We start from the raw sequence: 23,502 nt of genomic DNA, 5'->3' as shown, positions 1-23,502 counted from the left end.
AGGAAAAGCCCCGGGGAGACGGGCTCCGCGCGCTGCTCTGCCAGACTCCCGCAGCCGATCCTTCTTCTTTAGGGGTCAGCGGAGGATCGGCAGCCCGGCAGAGCAGCGTGCGGAGCCCATGTCCCCAGGGCTTTTCCTTCGGCTGGCAGGAGGAGGAGAGAGAAGCCGCTTCAGCAAACTTGTGTAAGATAAGACAGGCAGGCAGGTGGGCACGTGACCGCGCCTTCTACGTTTTCTCCGGCAGAGTCACAGACAGACAGAGATCGCCTGGTTAAAAAGGAGGAGGCTTCACTGATCTGGAGCCCATCCAGGAAGACGAGGAATGTGAGGGAGATTTCTCCCCCCGTGGATGGAGCCTCCTCCTTCCAATTGGGGGGATCCATACAGAGGATTTTTCCCCCGCCCCCCAATTGGAAACGAGGTGGCTGTCAAACCAAGGCAGCGCCCCCCGCAGAAGAAGGAACAGGAGAGGAGTTCAAGCCAGCCGCCGGCCTGCCGCCGGCCTGCCTGCTGAGGAGGAGGAGGAGGAGGCAGGGGCGCGTTGCTGAGAAGTGGGCAGGGCAGAGGTGGGCACAGTGCTGCTGCCCTTGCCCTTAAGGGACATGCTGGCTGGCGTTGCTTCAGGGCGCCCTGACGGCCAGCTCCTCCATACACAGCCCGTTCCCCCCCCCAAAAAAAGACCATTTTCTTTTTAAAAAACACCTCTGCAGACGATCTTGAAAACCTGCGAGGTTGCTTTCGGAGGGGAAAGACGGGCAGCTGTGCAAAGGCTTATTTTAAAGCTGCAGGCTCCAAGGCTGCAGGTGCCCAGGGAGGACGGCAGGGGCAAATGCTGCCGCCTGCCCCCTCCCAAAGCAACATCGCAGGTTTTCAAGATAGTTCGGACAGGTGTTTTTTAAAAAGAAAACCCTGAAAAAGCCGCAAGATCTGGAGAGAGATCCGGCCAGCGCGAGAAGACATTTCTGAGAAGAGATCTCGCCATTTTTTGCATCGGGGCATGCTGCAAGGGGGGGGGAGTGAAGACCTTTTCCACCTGGCGCAAAGGACTTCCCCGGACTTGCTTTAGTGAATATGGGCCCGCACCTCCACCACCATCAATCCAGAAAAGGTCTTTGCTCCCTCTCTCTTGCAGCAAGCCCCGATGCAAAAAAACGCCAAGGACTTGCGAGTGAGTGACAGGGGCGGGGCTTCCGGGTTCATTGACCAACCAGCAGAAACCCACCACTGCCCAAGTGGCTACATTTGGCCTATAAGACGCACCCAGATTTTCACCCTCTTTTTTGGAGTAAAAAAGTGCATCTTACAGGGCAAAAAATACGGTAATGGGGATTAGCCTCTTATGTGATTAGTTTTTTTTCTTTTTATTTTCTTTTTTTGCAAAATTTTGAAAACAACTCTGTAAATGAAACAATTAGAAAATAGGTATTAAAAATACTTGAGAAATGTGTGTTCTATATAAGTCTAAGTGCTATTGCTATCCTCTGTGTTTATTTATTTACTCATTGATCAATTGATTCAAAGAGGCTTACAATAAATACAATGATCTAAGTTTTTAAATATCTGTGTAGAATACTAAATAAATGACCTAAACAAAGGAGCGTAAAACAATAATAATAATCGCGCAATAAATTAAGTCAACAAAATTATGAAAATACTGTCTGCAATAATTTGGCTTTTAATACTGTCCTAAGAGCCCGTAGGGAAGGTTGTACAGGCAGAGTGTTATTGAACAATATGTTATCAGGTAAAAATGTTTAAGACCTAACATGTTTAAATCATTGAAAAAGAGTGGGGGGAAGCTAACTGTTAACTCATAATCATTCTCTTAAAACACAAATATGCTCCCTGTTCAATTCCAAACAACAAATACGTTGCTATGGCTATCCAGCCACATATAATGAGACAATTTGTGGGAAATTATAAGAAACCATTTGTTCTGTATCAGAATGAATACATAAGTCTTTATTTAAACGATTATGTATTTATGCAGCTCTCAAAATTAGGAACTAAGCAGCAGTTAGTTAAAACAGTCATTTTTACGAGTTCTTAGAATGGCAATTCTTGATTTGCATGGTTTTTTAAAGCATCCTATCACTTTTTTATTTAAGCATAGTATAATGTTATGTGGGAATGACTTTAAGAGATGAGAAGAAGAGATACAAGCAGACAAGAAAGGGAAGATTCCCCAGCTGAATAACAGCCAGAGAAATCAACTTAGGAAGGACTCACCCTAACTGATCAGACTGTTAAAAGTGATGGTGGAGGAGTTACATTTTCAGGCTTGCACGATTCCATTAATGCAGCCTTAGAGTAAAATAGAATTAGTTCACCTGGCTGTGTTTTCTATCTGGTATACCTGGGAGGACTGACACAAGGGAAGTTAAATATGAAGTCTCTGTTTCCAACTTAATTTGAGCTTTGCTCAAGCTCAATTTTTGTTTCAAGCCTATGTTGCAGATATGGAGCAATAAATAACTCTGTTCACTAAACCAATTATAATGCCCACATTTACGTGAAGCTTGAATAAGAAATCTCTTTTCAGGGGATAATACAAATCTTTTGTCTTATAAAACTTTTAGGTTATTAGTGCTAAAGTAATGATAGCCCTTTTGGCTACTGTAGTGATATTGGCAAAAATATCCTATACAATAAAAAAAAATGTTGGGCTGCAAATAAACTAATAGTGACCTTTATTTTAAGAACATACGTATTGCACTGTTTAAGTTAGCCTTGCCATCCATCCTTCTTTGTAGAAGAGGGAAAGAGGGTCTTAACTATTTCACCATTCTCCTTGTTGAAGACATATAATATATACAATGATACCGACAGTTCCAACTGGACTGTTCATAATTCCCTACATGTGTTGATGGACTATTCATTCGTTCATTCGTTCGTTCGTTCATTCATTCATTCATTCATTCATTCATTCATTCTTTCATTCTATATAACATATTTGTGACTCTGGGCAGCTTATAATTAAAATATAAACAATAATGGGGAAAAAACCCACAAGCATACAAATAATGTAAAATGTTAAAATAATTAAAAGCCATAGGATACAATCACTGTGAAAGCATAGACATTCAACAACAATACCACTATTTTATGGGCAACACATCACTCTCTGATCCTTAGGGCAGATGCCAAGGCACATGTTCAGGCCCCTTAGGATGGCCTTCAGGGTTGAACCAGCCTGACCTCAAGGGAATTTAGGTGTAAATAGAGTCAAAAGCTAAACTTTTGTATATTTACATGCAAGCCAGAGGTGGGTTGCTCCTGGTTCGGCCTGGATCGGGTGAACCGGTAGTAGCAGCAGTGGGAGGCTCCCCACCCACCCACCCGAACACTTCTGTGCATGCAGAGAAGTGTTGTGAGCACACATGAGCGTGCCCGAACCGGTAGTAAAAAAAAATTGGCAACCCACCACTGATGCATGCATGCTCTTGCATGTGAATATATCATACTTGCTTGGATTAATCCTTTGATTTCCTTAATATGCTCTGGAAGGCAGAATTCATTCACAATTCAATATCCCCATTAAGGCCTACCACATTTTTCTGATCTGCCTGTACAATGAAAGGCAATTGGGGGGGGGATCTATCATGCTACAACATAAAACACCAGTCTTTAGTATCATTTTTCTCAGAATATTTCTGAAATCCCTAACCCTTCTTGAAATACTTTTTTAGAAATAGAGTGGATGACTATAAACCATAGTTTGTTTGCCAGTTATAAAGAAGAATGGCAAAAACAATTGAATCAATGTATCAATGGTGATTAAAATTTTTGAGGAATAGCCTCACAAGTTTACACTCTGATCTGTGGTGACTGTGATCTGTGACTGACCATGGTAGAAAAATTATAACAATATTTTTTTCATTTCATTTCTTATAAAAAGACTATTCTGCAAAGTTGCCTGAATTCGCAAGAATTCGGTGAAGCAATGGGTCTTAGATAGAGCACATGGAAGCCATAATCCTCTGGTTCTCAGAGGCTTAGCTGTCTGGGCCTAAATCATCTGATATAAATGAGGTGAAGGAGAAATAGGAGGAAACCCATATTTATAGATGCAAGGAAAAAGATGAAACTCAAGTAGCTAGCTAATTTTTGAACTTTGGAGGCCCCTAGTTAATCTATTTAATAGTGCACAATAGATTCTATGCAGAATCTATTACGTACGTACTTACGTACATACATACATACATACATACATACATACATACATCATACAAACAGTATGTGGCAAATATAATCTTAACGGCAATTATAACACCAAGGATATAGTGTTGGAAGTTCAGGTCAATGATTTTGATGTACTCCCAGTGTCAGGGCGGGTTATTATGAGCAATAAGAATCACAGACAGTGCAAGCTATTACTTTGAGACACGAAGTGGGATGAATTCCCCAAACAGAAAAGTGTTGTCAAGAGTTGCAGATGCAGTCTCTGATTTCTGGTTCAGATTAAGTTGTTTTAATATTAAGAGATAATGGATAATATACTCACTTGACTACCACAGGATTGTTAAATGAAGGAGAATATGCTGGAGATGTTGATCCAGGGATAACATACAACCATAATGGTGAACCTATGGCACACGTGCCAGAGGTGGCACGCAGCACCCTCTCAGTGGGTACGTGAGCCGTTGCTCCAGTTCAGCTCTGCCGCACATGCACATGTGTCTCCCACCGGCCAGCTGGTCTTCGGGTCTCTGCCACACATGTGCAATGGACGGGGTGTATGCAGGGGTGTGTGCGTGCATGCATGGGGGGCAGTGAGTATGGGGAGGGCACAGGTGCATGTGCAGGGGACAGGGCACATGTGCGGGCTACACAGGCATTGCATTTTGAGGATTCAGACGTGCACGCTTGGGCACTCGGTCTGGAAAAGGTTAGACATCAGTGGCATATAACAATGTGGGAAGTTGAAGTTAAGTTAAGGTGCCAGCTATGGATGAAGTGAATGGGCAAAAAAACCCCATTGTGTTCATAGACGTAAATCAAAAACTTTTTTCAAGAGAGAGAGAGAGACGGTCATCAGTCATGTCCATGGCATATAAATAATCACTGCAGATGGAAATGGAGCATGATGCATCAACAGACAACTCACCAATGTTGATTTAGTCAGAGAGCTGAGCCAGAGAGCCAATTAACTCTGCTCACAAGCATGCCAGTGAAAAAAATGGTCTTGGACACAGTGGTCTTGCTACTATGGAGTCCAGCTCCTATAACCAAAGCTGGGCAGTATTCTTGGAGGTTTCCAGCATGTAAAGGTCTACCTGAGTGCAATGCAACCTCTATCGTATCCCAATGTCATATATTCAAGCGAGAAGCCTCCTTGAACACTGATCATTTGTCTTAATCTGACAGAGGTGTTCTGCCTGTACAGCACCTCAAATGCAGTAAGCAGCTTTTATTTATCATGAACTTAAACTAGATTGAGATAATGGCTTTCCCTTTTGATTTAATATGTGAGTAAAAGGTAAAGACTCCCTTGAGTTGAATTCAACACACAATGACTTATTGAACATGCCCATGGCATTTTCTTGGCTAGAATATGGAAGTAGTTTGCTATTACTTTCTCCTTCATCATAACTCTACAAGTCTGAGTATTGCCTATGCAGTTTATGAGCATAGTCAATTAACAAATTTGATGAATCAAATGTGAGCCAGACGTTGACTATGTCACCCTCCAATATGTTACACTGTTCTTTCTGTATCTGTGCTGATATAAAGTCAGATTATGGCCTATGGGTTTGCCATGAACTGACTTGTTGTGAGCACGTGGGTACAACTTTGAAAAACGAACAGCCATAATCAAGGGCAGCCTGCAAAATTATGCCTAGGCAAAAGCTTAATATCTCTCCTTGCTGATTTTTATATCTCAGTTGTGAAATTAGATGAAGAATTCAGAAGAAAAGAAAATAGTCTGCACCAGCAAATAGGGGTAAAGCAACCAGAGGAAGCAATATAATCCTGAACTAGATAACTCTGAAATTCAATCCAAAATATCCTCTTCATTTATTTAAATGACCTTAGCTTTTCTTGTTATGGAGCATCTTGGCTACTTCTTGCTGGTGCCAACCTTTACTACACTGATTCCCACAACCACATCAGTTTCTCATTATTATGAAATTCAAAATTGGAATTTATAGGAGAATAATATCAAGCAACTAATTACCTTTCAAATCCAAGGAATGACTCTGGAGGAAATGCCTACGGAAAATCCCCAATTATCTCATTATCCTTATATGAAATGTGTAGATCAGGAAGCCACAGTCCAGAAAGAACCTAGTAAAAGAGACTGATTACAGGTTGGCAAAAGAATTAAACAAGGCTATATACCCTTATTTATTCAATCTGAATGCAAAATATATTGAAAAAAGATGGATTAGAAGAATGTGAATGTGGTTTTAAAATTAGAAGAAACTGCACAGGTGACTACATTATTCTAATAGCTTAAAAGACAAATGGTCTGCAAACTCTAGTAATGAAAATAAAGGAACACCGTGAAAAAAAGTTTGACAATTAAATACAAAGAAGAACAATTAAACTAATAACCACAAGTACATCAATGAATCTTTTAAATGACAATTAAGATTTTGCAGTGATGAATAGCTTCTATATTCTAGGTACAGGTAGTCCTTGCTTAATGAGTATGCATTCAATGACCATTTGAAGTCATGACAGCATTGAGCAAATGATAGCTATGATTAGTAACAGAAGTTACAACCATTCTGGCACCCCTACAAATTATATGATCAACATTTGGTCTCTTGGCAGACTGCCCACTTTTAGGACCACAGTGTATGCTTCAGCTCCCCACAAAAGTATCTCCCACTGTCTGTGCACTTTTGGCCACCCTACATTCTACTATGCCTAAACCTGCCAGCCCCTGTTACCCCAAGTTAACTTTCATAGTTATTTTTCCCTTCTATTGCTGACAAGGTAGTTGCTTGCCCTTCTCTAGGCCTTGTGTGGTATCACAAAAATCCAGCAACTGCCTTGACTGGGTAGGTCTCCAGCAGTGGAAGGATGCAGATGACAACCGTCATTTGAATGTGGCACAGATAAGTGGCGATGGGACTATTGGAACTGCCATTGCAAAATGGTGGGGTCACATGATGCTTTTCACCTAATGACCACTTTGCTTGGTAACAGAAATTCTAGCTCTGATTAGTGTTGTTAAGTGAGGACTACATGTAAAGAAACCAGCAACCAAGATATACAACATAAACCAGCAGTTCAAACGCTGTGTAGTGTCTATACCTAAAAAATTGCACTGTGCAGGTGATGGGTTTTCTTGTAATACTTTATAGACTTTGAAGAAACATGATAGAAAGAGTATTGACACTATTTGAAATTTGATATTGAAGAATACTCCTGAGAATAGAATGGTTATCAAAGGAAACAAACAAGGGATTACAGAACAAATCAATCCAAAATTCTCACCAAAGGAATAAATGAACATGTTCAAATATATCTTATTTTGAACATTTCATGAGAAGATCTAAGTCTCTGGAGAAGATTGCAATGCTGGATGAGGTAGAAGGAAAGAGAAAAAGAGCACAATTAGGAGCAAGGTGAATAGACACAGTTTTAATGGCAATAGTTCACCACTGCACCATAATTTTGAAAAGACTAATTGGGAATATAGATAGGTCTTGCTTAGTGACTGCCTCAGGCAGCACAATCTTTTGAAGTTATGATTGTGATGAAAAAGTACCTTTGCAGCCAATGCCCACATTTATGACTTTTGCAACATCTCCTACTCAGTCATATATTTGCCATTGCAGTTAGCTAGTACATGTTGTTTTGTGCATTACCTATTTTCCCATCTCCCCACTGCCAAGTGGAGTGATTGCTTAAACAAGCAACCTCTTCCTGAGCTTCTTCTCTCCAAAGTACAGTGCTTCCCTGGAAGATGCTAACCACATCTTAACAAGCTCAGCTTTGAGATCTTAATTATCCCGCAGACATATTCTGCCTGTAACTGACAAGACTTTAATCACTTTGAGGCCATCAGCAATTGTTTGGCTCTTAAGTGACTTGGGGCTTTCAACAGTTGGTGTTAGCATGTTCCTTGTACTAAATGTGTATATCCCACAGTGTGCATGCTTAGTCTGTTAGAATCTTGTTTCCTATGCTTTCATTTTATTATGGTGTACGCATAGTTTAGGGCAGGGATATCAAACTGGCGGCCCACGGGCTGGATGCATCACACACAGGCCACGGCCACCCTGGCTTAGCAAAGGCAAAAAATGTCACGATACGTCATAATACATCATGTGACATGATCGAGTTTGAATCCCATGATTTAGGAGAAAGGAACATTTTAAAATAGTATCGCCTGTAGACTTTCTGAAAAAGGATAGGTGTAAGTAATTAATAAGAAATGTAAGGAAATATATGTCTTATCAAAGTTCAGAACTGGAAGTATGATTGCACATTTTAGAAAATTTTGGGAAACCTAGCCCACACCTGGAAACTTTAAGGACATGTCCATGTAGTTGTCTTAGCAACAATGTGAAAATACCTAATAGCTACTTTCTTCAGAGATGTTTTTCAACTTCTGAGGGTAGCCTATAGTCCTCATGTTTCTGAAGAGTCCCCTATCCAATTATTAACCAGTCTTATTTGGCTTTGAATCCAACAGCACTTACCTTCTGAGGTACCAACTTAAATTTAAAAGAAAACAGAACAAAACAAAACATTGTACAAATGGAATCAAATTTGTTTCCAACGCAAGCAGCCTCAGTAGTGGGATTCAAATAATTTAACAACCGGTTCTCTGCCCTAATGATTTCTTCCAACAACCAGTTCACCAAACTGCTCAGAAAGTTAACAACAGGTTCTCCTGAAGTGGTGCGAACTGGCTGAATCCCACCACTGGACAGAATCCTAAACCAGTTTACTGATTTGGAATCCTGGTTTTGCGGTAACAATATATTGGAAGGACACCAGGCTGAGGAAGACTGAATTGAATCCAAGCATGTCCCATCCTTCCTCCAAATCTCCAGGGCAAATTTGGGTTACTTAGTGTAAGAGACATAGGAAGAATTAGAATCTGAGGAAAATTGCTTCCTTTTTTTAATTAATGATTGGGAGGAGTGTTTTCTCTAGCCAGTGGTCTGTCAGCACACACACCCGCTTCCAGTTTTTTCCCCTCTTTTCTTCCTTTGCTAAAACCTTTGTTCTTTCAGAACATAAACCTCTTCACAAATGCACTTTCTGTCTTTTTTGTCCCCCTTACCAGGCAATAACACTGATTTTTTTTATCATCTCTTTGTTTCTCAAAATATTTTAGTGCCCTAGAAGAAAAAGTCAGCATCCCAAAGGAATTTTAAAGGAAAGAAAGGCAGTAGTAGGGATTTAGAAATTGGCAGAATCTTTTTTTTTAACAAGCTTTCATGGCACTACAGTATATTTTAAACCTCCAGTCAGTAGAGTCTTAAACCATTGCCTGGTGATTCAGTCCTAAGAGTACCATTGTTCTGAATACCATAATTTTATTCATAAATATACTGGATCTATACTATTTTGAGAATATAGGAATACTGTGATATTATGACTTGCAACTTTAAATTAAAACAGTATTTTTCAACCTGATGTATAGATTTCAACCACCTGTGCAAATTTGCTATGGAAACTATGAATTAAAAATTCAAACAAATCAATGAATTAGTATTGATGGAACAAAATAATAATTATAGTTATTACTTGAAATATACTGTAGTAGTTCTGTGGGATGTATAGGTTTTTGTTTATTTTAAAAAAAACTTGTACATTTGCTAGGGAACAATGGGCAGGGTGATTAAAACCTCATGAACATCAGAATGACACTTTTATTTTATTTTTTGCATTGCCTATCATTTATCAAACCTGCTCATCCTGTTTTTCCAGCATTATTGTGCATTACACAACTGCTGAAATTACCGATGAGTGTTGATAAGCAGAAAATGACAGTTAATATTTCAGTTTCATTTATCAAAAACCTGACTGAAAGTAGAGGGGAAAAAGAGAGAAATATTTTCCAGCAGTAAAGTAAAACACTTTTAAAAAATTCTACCACATTTTTAGATTTTATTATTCTTTTAATAGGCAAGGGAGGTTTCCTTGAGTCAGGGGCCACCATTCCAGAGGTGATATTCAGCAGGTTTTGATCAGTTCTGGAGAACTGGTAGCGGAAATTTTGAGTAGTTCAGAGAAGCGGTAAATATCATCTCTGACTGGCCCCGCCCCATCTATTTTCTGACTCCCGAGTCCCAGCTGATGGGAGGGAATGGAGATTTTACAGTATCCTTTCCCTGGAGTGGGGAGGGAATACAGATTTTGCAAGCCATGCCATGCCACCAAGCCACACCCACAGATCTGGTAGTAAAAAAAAATTGAATTCCACCATTGCACAATTCCCACCACAGGAAGGACAAAGAAGGTACACCAATGATGGGGTACCATCAGGAGTGGGTTTCAAAACTTTTTACTACCTATTCTGTGGGTGTGGCCTATTTTGTGGGTGTGGCTTGGTGGTCATGCGACTGGGTGGACATGGCCAACTTGATGTCACTCACCAGGAGATGTCATGGATTGGGTAAAATGTGGTGAAGCTCACTTAACAATGTTCTTGCTTACCAACCAAAATTTTGGCCTCAATTGTAGTCATAAGTCAAGGACTATCTCTGCCTTCCTCTGCATGGCAAGTCTTGTCTCAGTAAACTCCTTCTCCTTTCTGGCAATTTTCCTCTCTGTTAGAGGCACCAAAATAATTCAGACAATGTAAGGTTTCCTGCTACAGCAGGGGGTTGGACTAGATGACCTCTGAGTAGCCTTAAATTGCTGTGCTGTTTTTCTTTCTTTCTTTACCCCCTCCCTCCTTCCTTTCTTTCTTTCTTTCTTTCTTTCTTTCTTTCTTTCTTTCTTTCTTTCTTTTTCCCTTCCCTCTGTGGGAAGCAACCTCCCCCCCAAATAACTGCTGAATGTCAGTTTGCAAACTTGAGCAGCTTTTCAATTTAAAGTAGGACTCCAAAATTTGTAGCTTTAAGACTTGTGGACTTCAACTCCCAGAATTCCACAGCCAGGCATGCTCAGTTCCGATTTAAAGCAACAGCATCCTTTCCTTTCCTTCCTCCTTCCCTCCCACTCTTACTTTTTAAAGCTTTTAAAGCCTGAACTGGCAGGCTTTAAAAGCTAACTTAAAAAAAAAAAAATTCTAATGAAGCTTCTGACAGGAGAACAGGTTCGGGGGTGTGCCCAACCCACCATTTTTACTACCGGTCCTATCCGGTATGCCAGATTTTCACTACCTCTTCTGGTGTACTGGACTATATAAGGAGGAACCCACCTCTGGGTACCGTGGCTGGAATCTTTGCATTTTGTTTGCTTTTTAAAGGCTACAAATGGAAGCTGAAGCCCTCTTAGAAACAAACTGCTCTTATGCCTCCCTTAAATTTTCTCCAAACTTGAAAATCAGCTTTGAGGTGCCAGGAGTTGGTTCAGCCTCCCCTGAGCTGACATCTTCAGGACATCTTCATCACATTGAGTTACAATCACTCACTTAGTGACTGTTCAAACTCACAACTGCACTGAAAAAAGTGATTTATAAAACCAGTTTTCACACATCTGTTGTAGCATCCCCATGGTCACATGATCAAAATTCAGATGCTTGGCAACTGGCATGTGTTTATGACAGTTGCAGTGTCCTGGGGTCATGTGATCACCAGTTGTAACCTTCTTAGCTGGTTTCCAACACACAAAGTCAATAAGAGAAGCCAGATCAACTTCTGACTCTCTCTGTTGCAGCAAAATAAGGCATCAACACAACTTTTTTGCTTTTTCATAATAATATGAACAAGCATTTTTGTAAAGATCTATCAATTTACTTGGTAAACCCCAAAATCAAAGTTTCATTATTTTCTATTTCAAGTATTAAGTTCAGAAGCAGTTTCCATGTGGAAACAAAAGTATTTATCTTCTTTTCTTTAATCAAAGTAGTCGGTTTTGCCATTTCAGCCAACTCCATCGACTTCTGGAATCATTCGACAATAGTAAGAATCATAGTGTCCTTCCATTTCTGGGCATAGAATAGTTTTGCTTCTGCCAACATATATAATAACAGAGTTCCAAATTTTTTTCTCCAGTTCTTTTTCACTTGGGGTGCAATTCACTTAATAACTGTCTTGCTTAGCAATAGAAATGTTGGGTTCAATTGTGGTCATACATCGAGGACAATTGCTGCTCTTTTAAAATAAATGAATGAAATTGCAATACTAAATTGCAGCTAGGCAACATATAGGAGTCACTTTTGAAGCATAAAACAGTAGGACTGTGGAGAACTAAAGGGAGAAAATGTTTTGTAGAAAGCCCAGGGATGCTGATGACACCTGCTGGGAACTCCTTAAAGCAGCCTTTCATAGATCCCGCTAAAGTTTCATGGGCTCCATCTCTCAAACCTTTTGTTCCTGCAATGATATTGACCTTGAAACAGTGGGTCACACTTTATTGTACTGCGAGTTTTACAAGCATTTTTGGCAGGATATTATCTGACCTAATTTAAAATCAAGACTAGGAAGAGATATTTCTGAACATGTTAACATTTGACTTGCAGATTTTTTTAAAAAAATCCTAAAATTGCAGCAGTATCAGCTCTATTTTTAAATAAGGCTATAAAAATGAAGTATTTAGTTCATATCAATAAGTTAAAATCTTAATTATATTTGTAGTTTGATATTTGGATCTTTTGGCATTGAATAATGTGTTTCTCTCTGTGCATATACATAACACATACACACACACACGCACACACGCACACACACACACACACTGCACTATACACTGTAGCTTCACAGAAGTTATGTTCCTTTTAGGATCTTTGGCCTGCCATACTTTCTATTATTTTCCTATGCTGTTTCATTAGTGTAGTAGTTGGGAGGGGGGAATAGAATGGAGTAGATTTGTGGAATGTATTGTCATTCTTTCTAGAAGCCAAGGTTATCTTTTGTCTCTGCACCTCGACACCTGACTGGAAGCAGAGGGGTATAGATGCCAGCATGGAAGATGAAGATTGGACCATGTGATGGATTATGAGTGTGGGGATAGGATCATGAACTTTCAACTGGGTGGAATCCCAGGAAGCAAATCAGATTTGGGATTTCATAGCACAATGCCAACATGTCTGTCTTATTAAATTGGAACTTTAAGGAAAGTTTTGCCTTTGATTCTGGTTTAATTCTGCATGATATTTGGAATGCTGACATCTCCATTCCGAGATTGAGAGACAGTCAAAATGCCGCTTTGCCTGAGAGGGGTAGAAGAAAAAAAACAACCCCCCTCCAATCTTCCTACTTCAAACAGATTGAATCCACAACTTGTAAAAAAAAGCCGCTACTCATCAGTTGAAAGCAATTAAAGAGATTGGAGCAAATTTCTCCCCTCTAGCACTTCAGCCGCTGCATGTAGTTAACTCTTTCCTTCCCGAATCCATTCAGCGAAGGTGCTGTTATGCACCCCCTACGCTCCCCGGCTCCTAAGGCGAAACTGGAGACCCCCCCCCATGGCTGCCGCCTATCCGGGGAGTTCCAGCAAGCCGCTCTATGGCAGGTGGTCCCTCCAAGACCCCCTGTGCTCCTAAAAGGAGCCCCCCAGAGAAGCGAACAGTGGACCAACATCCGTCGCCTTCGGAAACCGGAGTTCCTCCCCTCCCCCCTTTTTTTTTTTTACAAATTTTTCAGATAGAAAAGTGAATTTCTTTCTTTTTACTAATCTTTCACATAATTGTTAAAAATCTACAAAAATAGATTAAGGTGCATGTTTGAGTCACTAACATTTCTACGTTTAGGTTTAGCTAGTTTTTTAAGGCTATGTGGTCCAATAGTAAGAAAGGAAGAGCTGTCCATTTTCAATAGCTAAATTTATTTCAGCATTAATTTTAATATTTTTCCTAATCAAATATATATTCAAGTGTTCATGCCTCATGGTACATAGTTATTTATGAACAATTTGTGATAAAGATATTTTCACCCGAATCATACAAAATATTCTTTTATCAAACATCTTGGTCAATATTTATATTCATGAACTAGATTTATAAAGGTAAAATCATACTCTCATTATCTGGAATATTTGTGTAGTGACTTTTTTCAGTTTGCTTTAGTCACTTTTTAGAAGTCTATTTATTTTGGTACCACACAAAGAACATCATTTTTATGGCCTTTTCTTCATCGTGATGTTTGCAAATATTGCTTCATTAGATACAAGTGTCTGAAAGGGATACAAGCTGCTTTCTATTCCAGTAATTGTTGGGATTCTTCCCATAATCCTTTTTATGCTATTGGCTAGTGATTGTTGTCATCCCTCCTGCTCTCCCTTAGACACTTCTTGATGCTTTCACTCAAATCAGTGTGTAGTATGATTTTGTGTGCTTGCAACAGCCAAATTGTTACATAATCACAAAATTCCTCTGTGAGGGCAATGGGCAGTTTCAGACTTTGATAAAGAAATAATAACATAGCAAAATGACTCCAAAGGTAGCAGCAAATTACAGGTTGATTTTATAGTCTAGGAAAGGAAATTTGGGCATTCTCCCATGCTTGCTTCCAATTTCAATTTCCCTGCTTCTTAGAAAAGGAAAGGAAGAAGAATCACAGTTCACTCAAAGCAATGTTATTGTAGTAATTTGAATGCTATATGATAGAATGAAATAATGTTCAGGAACAAAGAAATTCATGATCGGTTAAATATCTCATTCATTAGTAACTGTTTGAGTACAACAAACTGCTATGATTTAAACGAGTATTTCATACCCTAATTCAGTGCTTGCAGACCCATATTTATTGTTATTGTTATTATTCAATAAATTTCAATGAAACAAATTATACTCCATAAATCATTCCATCCAACATTTTAACCCATCCTCACACATTTGGAAGTTTGCATCAGATCTTCTGAATTCCCAACCATAGATCACACTGATGATGTGGGAGCTTTGTTCCTACTTATGTGGCAGACATAAAAGTATAGTAGCTGCTTTAATAATTACTTAGCTGGTTGCGGGTATCTGTTCCAAAGTCTGGAACTGTTTTTACACATATAAAACTAAAGTGATCTGCTTGTATAGATAATATTGGCTATACCATTTTATAAGTAGCAGATTCCCAAGATATCAGAAAAAGAATTCTTGTGACAGAAGTTAGAAAGTTCCATAGAAAGTACTTGAGATGATTTTCAGAACAGGTGGTATAGAAATACAGCTTAAGAGCTGTACAATTCTTGTAAGAAAAAAAAGTCAAGGAGTTACCTATGTTTTATGTTGTTTTTGATCTGTGCTTGGTTAACAATTTCATGTGGCATTTTCCATTTTCTAAAATATGTTTGTAATAATTTGAAAACTGTATACATCTGGACCTCGTATGCTATAGATAGGGGTATCAAACTAATGGCCCATCATGGGCATGCCACGCCCACCCCAGCTCTGCGAATGGGAAAAACATCGCAAAAAGTCACGTGATGGCAATGTGACTTGGCAAATTTGAGATCCCTGGTATAGATCAGTGATGGCTAACATTTTTGGCCATTATGTGCCAAAAGTGGGGGGAGAGCAGGGGGGTTGTGCACGCATGTGCTCTCTCCCCGTGCATGTGTGCACGATCCCCCCATGCTCCCCCTGCTTTTGCTGTGCGATGGCACGGTGGACCTGTTTTTCATCCTTCCCAGGCTCCAGAGGCTTTCAGAAACCTTCTGAAACCTCCAGAGGGAGGAAAATGGCCCAAAGTGCAAACTGAAAGTTCAGGAATGGGTGCTATAGGTCCGCTATCATGGCTATAGATAGTTGGTGACAAACATACTTAATACTCCTTCTTCCTGTTTTTCCCACAACAACAATCCTTTGGGCTGAAAGAGAGTGATTGGGCCAAGCCCCCCAGTTGGTTTTCTGCATAAAGCAGAATCAGAACTCATCATTTCCTGTCTTCTAGTCTGGTGGCTTAACCACTAGAACAATCTGGCTCTTATGCCCTGCTTATTTACTACAGAGTGATTAGACGTCATAATAATATAATGTTGCATACTGCGCAGAATGATGTTTCTTGGCAGAATTCTCACAAATTGTGCTAATGTTAATATCTGTGGTAATTTGCAAGTAGTTAAAAGTTAAAATTGATAGTTCATGAAGTAACTTTCAAAGAATATTTCCAGAAATAGAAATATAGTCTAGTGTTCCAGACACATTATTTCACATTTATATACTTATGAAATCACTGTATTGGCAAGACCATTGAATAGACCAAATATAAAAAGTGTTTTCATTAGTCCCTAATCAGCCTTGAACAACATAATCTTATGAATTTAACAACACACACTGTAATGAGAAACACTTTCCTGAGCAGATGGCTTTGGTTGCTACATAAAATGTAAGAACAATGCCAGTTCATGTTTTCAATGTCTGTTTTTCATTTTGCTTTTTCTCGGAAATTGCTATGTAAGATTGACACTTAACTTTTTGACACAGGAAGGCAAAAGCTAGTATTTTAGACAATAAAGTCCTGCGAGTAAAACTTGTACATAAAAGGGTTCTTTTTAATAAAATAGAAGCTTAGATGTATGTACTTGTACACATACTGTATATATTAACTCTAGATAGAATCACTCTCTTAAAGGACTGATCTGCAATTAGACGAAGCTGATGCATTTTTGGTTCTTGCTAACAATGTGGAAGTGGTAGCCAACTGAGTCTTTGACCAACTGACATTGGTGTGCTAGTTGCAAATATACTTGGATTAGGATATCCTTGGCAACAATGATTCAAGCACATATCATCACATGACTGTGATATACTCTACTTGGAACTGCCTTGGAAAATGATTTGGAAGCTTCAATTGCTACAAAATGCAGTGGATAGGTTACTAATAGGTAGAATCACTATTTTAATGTTATCCTATCCTTTGATCATTGAAATGGTTATCAATATGCTTGTGGGTCCATTTCAAAAGCTTGGTTGAAATTGAAAGCTATAATACTATAGAAGCCTTCTTCTCTAGATGAAATCTACCTGGTTTATCATCTCATGTGAAGAGCAGTTGCTGGGAATCCTATCCTTGCATGAATCGTAAAATGTGTGAGCCCCAAAACAGTTCTTCTCTGGAGCAGTCTCCATGGTTTGGAATACTTTCCTTTCATGGTTTATCCTTCCTTTTATCTTTCCGCAAGTTAGGTATAACCGCAGCGTGGTGCAGTGGTTAGAGTGCAGTACTGCAGCTGCTTCTGCTGATCATAGGCTGCCACAGTTTGGCAGATCGAATCGGACCAGACTCAAGGTTGACTCAGCCCTCCATTCTTCTGAGGTCGGTAAAATGAGGACCCAGATTGTTGGGGCAATATGCTGACTCTGTAAACCACTTAGAGACGGCTCTGAAGCACTGTGAAACAGTATATAAGTCTAAGTGCTATTGCTTTAACAATTATTTCTGAGCAGCAATTCAGGTTTTAGATAGTTAGTGTTTTGAACATCATAGTATTATTTCTTATGTTTCTGTTTATTTTTCACTTGATTTGAATTGTGACCCATCAGAAATCTGACCAAATGCTGCAGTAAAAAAAAATGCAGAAAGTAACTAAATACAAATAAATAATCAGTTGATTATCACATCTTTATTTCCATATCAGAGCATTCTGTGGAGATTACCAGTCTACTCAATGAAGGCTTCTGTGATGTAAGCTTTTCCAACTGTAGCAACATCCAAGTGTATGGAGTTGGCTTTAATGATTCTCCTGATCTTCACTGTGAAGTTACCAGACTGACTGTAAGTAGTTTAATATGAGACCACGAAAAGAATGAAATATTCATCAGAAAGTTTCTTGAATTCAATAAACTCTCTGAGGAGGAGAGTCATGATTGACAAAACATTCAATTTCAAGAAAGTTTAGCTAGGTAGCTGAATGGTTATCAGATATAAATGTTATTTCCCCCCGCCCCCAAGTAAATACTTTTGAGTGGCAGATGTAGGAATGTAGAGTCTTCTTATTTTGTCTAGGAAGAAGATTGACAATGAATGTGTTCAAGCACAGTTGGTTGCAGGCATTAACATATACTTTATGTCTTTGAATATTACCGTAGCTGGTGGCTATCAATTATTTGGGAGATGCTGATGATTTTTTTTTGGGGGGGGGGGGGGTTAATTCTTAATCAGGACTTTCCTTTCTTTCAAGTTACTTGTTCCCTTCTCTTCATCTCTATTCAGGTTGATTTCCTTTTTTCTCTTTCCAAGGTAATTGTATTTTCTTTCTTCTCTGTTTCTAGCCTTTCCTTTCTTTTCCCAGCTTCTTTTAGGAAAGAGGAGAAGGTATATATGTATGTATGTATGTATGCATGCATGCATGCATGCATGTATGTATGTATGTATGTATGTATGTATGTATGTATATGGGGAATCAGAATTTGATAAATGGAATACCTTATAATCAGTCAATTCAGTTTTACTTAGATTTCTTCATTCTTATATGATATATTTTGACACTGCTTTGAATGTTGGGCTAAGAATCTATATACAAAGTTAGTTTTGGCAGCCTTAGATTGATAAAATATGAAAAGTAAGCAAAAACATATTTTTTTCAATGGTTATCATTTTTAGCTATTTTTCTTTGGGTGCTGGAGCTGGGAATAATCTTAAATCCAAAGTTATTTTATTTGGGATAAAGATGTCTATGACATGTTTTTGAAAGTAAAGTCACATATTAGAGAGCAAGAGAGCCAGTTTGGTCTAAAAATTAAGGCACAAGGCTAGAAACCTGAAGACTATAAGTTCTAGGCCTGCCTTAGGAATGGAAGCGGAGTGACCTTGAGCCAGTCATTTTCCCTTAGCCCAACTGGTGGTTGTTGTGGGGAAAATAGGAAAAGGAAGAAGTACTGAATATGTTCACCACCTTGAGTTACTTATAAAAACAATAAAGGTGGGATTAAATAAATGTGCTTTTTCCCAGTCTTATTTCCAAACTCTGTACAAAATCAAGAATACATGCATTTCATGAATTGAAACAATGGAAGTAAAGCAGAACAATATCTAAATAAATGACTCCTTTTTAAAATGTATTTTATATGTCACCATACACACACACACACACACACACACACACACACACACACACACACACACACATATATATATATATATATATATATATATATATATATATATATATATATATATATATATATATATATCCCAAGTTAACAGCATATTAATTAGACAAATCTGAGCAATCTCAAATGGTGCTCAAATGCTATTGTAATGCATGTAATTTCTCTGGATTCTTTTTTAAAGTCCTGTAAATCACCAAGTGTTATCATATGCATGTTAAAATAATTTCCATAATTCAAATATTTTTTTCTATTTGGTTTATACATAATTGCTCCATATTTTAATGTACTCTATGTATTTATTCTATACATTTCCTTTAGTATGTTAAATAAAATGTTTTCTATAAAGTTCAAGATACATGCTTATTTTTATTATTATTTTTCTAAATATATTTATATTTATAAACTTTTTCTAGTTGACCAAAACTTGGCAGCAAACTCCATTAATTACTGCTGATGTGCAATGGTAGAATTTACTCTAGTGGGCTATGGTAATTACAGCTAAACTAAATCTATGATGGATTTGTTTTACATTCCTTGTTTTACTGATTGGTTTATCTTCCAGCATAGATATGTATAGAGATTAGCTAAAATTATGGGATCTAAAAGTAAAAAGTTCTCTTTCTGACACATACATTTTATACAGTTGGTGTCAGAGCACTTCAGAGATTAGTTTATAAGTAAATCAAAACCATGCAGCATCTTCCATTTTTCTGTGGGCTTTTATCCCACTTCTACTATAGTTCACTGAAGCTTGAAATCACATTATTATTACTTCTCAATTTTGTGCATCTGGAATCTATACGCATGACTGTATTTCCAAAGACACTTGAATTTTAAGTGTCACAGCTAACTAACCAAGTTTCTTGATACACAGCTGTAGTCTTCATCTGAACTGAAGGATTATTAATGTTATTATACATCACATCAGATAATACAAAGTTTTCTAACACTTTGCATTATCTAAGTAAAAAGAAATCTATGGCTTAGAAGTGCATGAATGGGAGAACCTTTCAGTCATATGTTTTCAAAACTATATAAATTTTGTCATGAACTTTCTCAGTGAAACTAGAAAGATCCAGAATATTTCACGAATCATCAGTGGAAACTAGTGTGTAGCCTCCTGAATTACAAACAAAACTAGCTCTAAATATCATTGCCTTTATTCATGCATTTCACATTGGGCATGGCTGGATCCCCATGTATTGAAAGGTCTGAACACTTAGAGCAAGGGTCCCCAAACTTGACAACTTTAAAACTTGTTGACTTCAACTCCCAGCATAGCTGGCTGGAGAATTCTGGGAGTTGAAGTCCACAAGTCTTAAAGTTGCCAAGTTTGAAGACCTCTGATTTAGAGTTACATTAATATAACACCAGCAACTTTTTTGGAGATAGTGCTAGAGAGTACAGCATTCTTTCAAATATTATAAAATGGAATCAAGCCATAAGGCTTTAATAACAAAAATATTCTCAACACATTTTATTAAGCATGGGGGGCAAAAATAAGACAAACAGCACCTGTACAATTAGGGATGATATTTTACTGGACTACCTAGGCAGTGTTACGTCATGGAAACATTGTTAAAGTAAGTGACTTTCATCTTTTCAGTCAGATGGTATTCAGTTGGCGGTGCTGTAAACAGAGGAGAATATATTGTTTGATTGCATGCCCTTTGGTCAGTGGTAGACCAATTGCAAGGCTTTTGCAGCCAACCCACTTTTTTCAGCATAGAAGGAAGATAAGGATGCTCCTTTAATTTTCCTGCATAGAAGACACACTGTTTTATCAGATTCCTGGAAAAAAAAATCTGAGAGCAATTTTCCCCATTCTGCTGCAAAGTGGTGTTGGAGAACTTGCCACAAATAGGAGCTTGGCCTAGGGCCTAGGTGAGATTCTCAGGAACATAAACAGCTATAACCCTATTCTACTCAGCTTTGAATAGGCAATTCAACCCTAAGTAGTGTCAGAAATATCTTTACACTATTGCATGTAGTAGACTAGGGTGTCAAAATCAATTTCATTGAGACCCACATCAGGGTTGTGTTTGGCATCAGGGGTGTGTCACCAGGGTAGGCATGGCCAGCTTCGTGTAACTTGTGTCGGGGGCACCGGTAGTGGCCCCAGCATTCTGCCTGTGAAAATGGAGCTCTGGAGGGATGCGTGCAGCCCTCCTGAGCTCCATTTCTGCTGACAGAGGCACTGCAGGCTGGTTCGTGGTTTCCAGGACTGTCCAGTGGGCCACATCTAAGCATCCTGCAAGCTGGAAATTGCCTGCAGGCCTTGAGTTTGACACCGCTGTAGTAGACCATTTGTCAACTGTCCTCTACCTGGCAACAGTTATCCTTGTCCTGGCTATGTTTTATTTAGACTTGTTTTACAATGTATTCTGTATAGAACTCTAGATCACTGACTAGTTTGAAATGAGGCAACTCAGATGTCAGTCAGTACATTGTGTCAAATTAACTTTTTATGAAAATGTTGAAAGATGCAACGCTTCAGAGTTGAAGACCATGGCTTTTTGTTTTTGTTTTTGCTTATTTTTTTACAGCTTCTCCTCTTAGCTCTGCCCTCTCAAGGATATCATGTTGATGTAGTTGTGTCCCTCAAACACAGGGTTTGAGGGTTTGAGGGACACACTTTCTTCTATGTGTTCTCAGATTATGGAATTGCCTCCGTCTATAATTATGTGTGCATTGTTTTAATTTAATGCTTTAAATTGTGTTCTGTATTTTACTGTTCAAACGTTAATGTAGTATATAGTACACTGCTTCACTTTTATTTAGTTAGCTGTTTTACATTCCTTCAGAGACCTTTGCAGAAAGGTTATTTAAAAAGATTTCAGTAACTAATCATATAATGTTAAGTAACCTTTTGGATTTTTACATAAATGTGAAAATATATTCCAGAGCTATTCATGCAAGAACTTTAGGGAACAGCTTGTCCCTGTTTAGCTCTACTCCTGCCTTGGGAATGATGTTTTTTGCTAATTACTATTCCAGAACATGAATCAATTTCTGAACTGTATATGTGCCCTATAAACGTGTTTGTTTCTTATCATTGGATTGAAGGAGATTTCAGGGGGTCAAGCTAACCCACATAAGTTTTCCCAGGAAAACAAATTACTAGCTCAGCTATATGGTGTCAGATTTCCCAACTAAACCAACAGCTCAGCTATAAAACATTTAGAAGGCCAAATAACAAAGATGAAAAAAGATACTAGGAGACAAACATAGACTCTAAGCACGGACAGTTTGCCAAACCCTACAAGAGTTCCTCCACAGAATGAAACTATGGAACCAGGATGGCACAGTGGTTAGGGTGCAGTACTGCAGGTTACTTCTGCTGACTGCCTGTTGCCTGTAATTTGACACTTCAAACCTCATCAGGCTTGAGGTTGACTCAACCTTCCATCCTTCCAAGGTGGGTAAAATGAGGATCCAAATTGTTGGGGGCAATAGGCTGACTCTGTAAACTGCTAAAGTAGAGAGGGCTGTAAAACACTGTAAAGTGGTATATAAGTCTAAGTGCTATTGCTATAGTGCAGTGATGGCGAACCTATGGCACGCGTGCCACAGGTGGCACGCAGAGCCATTTGTCAGGGCACGCAAGGCGCTGCCCTGTCAGCTGGCCAGCACACTAGCCAGCTGAGTTCACCCTTTTTTAAAGCCATTTTTCTCCCTCCCCAGGCTCCAGAGGCTTTATAGGAGCCTGGGGAGGGCGAAAACAGCCTCCCCCGCACACCCTCATGTAAAAATGGGGGGGAAGCGCCTGTAGTGCGCACATGCACTCTGGGGCGCATGCATTGCATTATGGGTGCGGCACGCCTGCACAAGACCCCCCTGCACTCCTCCTACTTATGGCACGCGAGCCAAAAAAGGTTCGCCATCGCTGCTATAGTGCTTCTTTGTTCTTCCAAAACCTTAATTGTCTGTGTAGTCCTATCCCATTACTTCATAATGACACCATAATTACTTCACTGACCCTACTAATATAATCTGCTGGGTGTGCACGCGCATGCGCCTATCAAATCATTGTTGACACCCCTTGACTGCCTGAACTAGTCCCTCTAGTTTTATTGCCAAAATTTCAGAAGAGGTTTCCTTTTGTCTCTTTCCTAGAGCATAGAAAGAGCGACTGGCCCAAGCTGGGTTTGTGCCTAAGTCAAAAGTAGAACTCACGGTATCTCACTTTCTAGCCACTACAGCAAACTGGCTCTGTATAATGATAATCCAATCAAATATCTTTCCATAACAAATTATATGTATACTTTATTTGGCAGAAATCTAAAAGGGACTGCTCCAGCACTGTCCATAGAGCTATTGATACTTTAATATAAATGTGTTCTGGTCTCTGGTTCAAACATACCTTCAAACCTTAT

At 39.0% G+C, this 23,502-nt stretch overlaps 1 protein-coding gene across 1 annotated transcript in view; it reads left to right on the top strand.

Moving 5' to 3' along the window:
• Positions 1-23,502, top strand: part of VWDE (von Willebrand factor D and EGF domains) — a gene marked incomplete at its 5' end in the record, with an annotated part of 198,489 nt that overhangs the window by 51,470 nt on the left and 123,517 nt on the right. Inside the window, one exon of the mRNA XM_081955237.1 lies at positions 17,653-17,789. Coding sequence (XP_081811363.1) covers positions 17,653-17,789 — 137 coding nt within the window. The remainder of the gene's footprint in view (positions 1-17,652; positions 17,790-23,502) is intronic.

This window comes from Natrix helvetica (assembly GCF_964273705.1).
Source record: "Natrix helvetica genome assembly, chromosome: 1".
NCBI classification, from domain to species: domain Eukaryota; kingdom Metazoa; phylum Chordata; class Lepidosauria; order Squamata; family Natricidae; genus Natrix; species Natrix helvetica.
The sequence above is the reverse complement of the archived record's forward strand: the minus strand, read 5'-3'. Positions and strand labels throughout refer to the sequence as shown.